The sequence below is a fragment of the Loa loa genome, assembly GCF_000183805.2.
Source record: "Loa loa unplaced genomic scaffold supercont3.600, whole genome shotgun sequence".
Classification (NCBI taxonomy): Eukaryota; Metazoa; Nematoda; class Chromadorea; order Rhabditida; family Onchocercidae; genus Loa; species Loa loa.
In genome coordinates this window covers 6,042-7,912 of record NW_018108780.1, presented here as the reverse complement: position 1 = coordinate 7,912, position 1,871 = coordinate 6,042, and the positions used below count along the sequence as shown (strand labels likewise).

At 35.1% G+C, this 1,871-nt stretch overlaps 1 protein-coding gene across 1 annotated transcript; it reads left to right on the top strand.

Annotated features, from left to right (window-relative positions):
• Positions 1-1,346: 1,346 nt before the first annotated feature.
• On the top strand, positions 1,347-1,523 carry LOAG_13866 (hypothetical protein; the record flags this gene model as incomplete). Its single annotated transcript, XM_003149369.1, has 1 exon — positions 1,347-1,523. A coding segment is annotated over one exon (177 nt), but the record flags the coding sequence as incomplete, so codon positions are not given.
• Between the last annotated feature and the right edge of the window lie 348 nt (positions 1,524-1,871).

Here is a 1,871-nt window from a genome sequence, read left to right as displayed (position 1 = left end):
TTTTTTTTTTTTTTTTGTTTTTAATGGCAGAGGGGATTTAGGGAGAGATGAGAGAAATAACTGTATTTACTCATTTTTTGTTTTATTTCATTCATTTTATTTTTTTTTTTTACATAGTTGGTCCAATATCAGCAAATATCCCAGTCATTGGCCTATTCCATTTTGTTTAGGCACAAAAATGCTGAAATCCGTTATCCGTTAACTTCATTTCTTCCCGTTCCTCCTACATTTGAACGATAAATATTCTTCCTTTCTTTTGCCTCTTTTCATCATCAATAAAGAAAAGATAAGGAGGAAAAAATAAAAAAAAGAAAGAAAGAAGTTAGTTTGCTAAAATAGGCAAGGATGATTGAAAATTGACAAAAGAGGACATAAGAACATGGGAAGGGGGGTTCGATAGATGATTTTACACGGATAACAGCACTTAGTGAATTTTCGCAACTCTAACTCGTCTTTAAAAATAATTTAATTTTACCACAATCCTCAACCTTCTCCACTATACCACTTCTCTTTTTCGTTACTTTTGCCCTTATCCTTATGCGTACCCCTTACCATTACCTTAATGCTCTCATTTAATTCATTCCCTTGATCAACGCTAAAATGTTTGGAAATGAACAATGATCATCATTACTAAAAAAGAACGAAAATTCCGGATGTTTGATAATTAACAAATTTAGGTCCTAATTTAAAAAAAAAAATAAAAAAGAAAAAAAAACGAAGGATGGACTCCGACCTCTAAATCTCTTTCAGGAATTTTTTTTCAAGCACTTTTTCACTCCGGTTTTTTCTCGCATTTAGCGCAAGATTAAAATGAGGTAGAAAATACTATCTTAGTTGTTGTAGTATTTTTGAATTTTCCATTTTTTTTCCGTTTTATTATGGAATGAATAGTGGATTTATATTGAAGAGAAAACGAAAAGGATTAAAAAAAAAAAACAATCGCAATCATTTGAATTTATGAATTCCATAAGCAATTGAAAAATCAAAATTAGTTAAATCAATTGTAAAGTAAGATGAAAATGACTCATGAAATACCATTCTCTTCTTTCCTCTCTTTTATTCTATTCCTCAATTTCAACTATCAGAATTTGCTGCTGGTGACAGACCGAGAAGATTGTATTTTTTTTTTTAATAATGACAGTGATAACAGACATGATGTTTAAGTTAATAACAATTGGATGTGAAATTTCAAGTGATTTAGATGTCAAGTTCATTTCGTATATATATGCATATATACATATATATATATATTTATACATATATATATATATATATATATATATCGGTATAGTTTAAACATTTGCGTTATTGGTTGAGGGTCGAGGGGCAGGCGCGTTTTAGCGCAGAGTTATTGTGTTGACATTTCATCGGAGTGGAGGAGCACAGCCCCACCATCATCATCATCATCAACTAAACCATCACCACCACCACCACCGCCGCCGCCGCTACGATCACCACCAAACATTTACGAGAATCGAAGCCGCCGAAGTGCAGCGCACCTCCTGCCTCCGCCACAAAGCTAACAAATGCCACCCGGAAGAACGCCAGCAACATCAACGTCCGGTCCGTTCTTTACAAATGCACCCTTACGGGAGATAATTCATTTCAATTTTCTGGTTAGTTAAGATTCAGTTGAAATTGATAGAAAATAGGATAGGGATACGAAGTACGGGGTAGGAGTGAATGCGACATGGAAAGGAGGGGGGGCTGGGGGGGGGGGGGGACATCAAGGTCACCTTGGATCGTTCATATGATTTGTTCATCCTACTCACTAGACGTCATCCCTCTTCTCAATTTCCCCTCCCCTTTTCATCTTTTACTGTCACCTACCAACATCACTAAATACCAGCCACATTCGATCGTCTATTGTT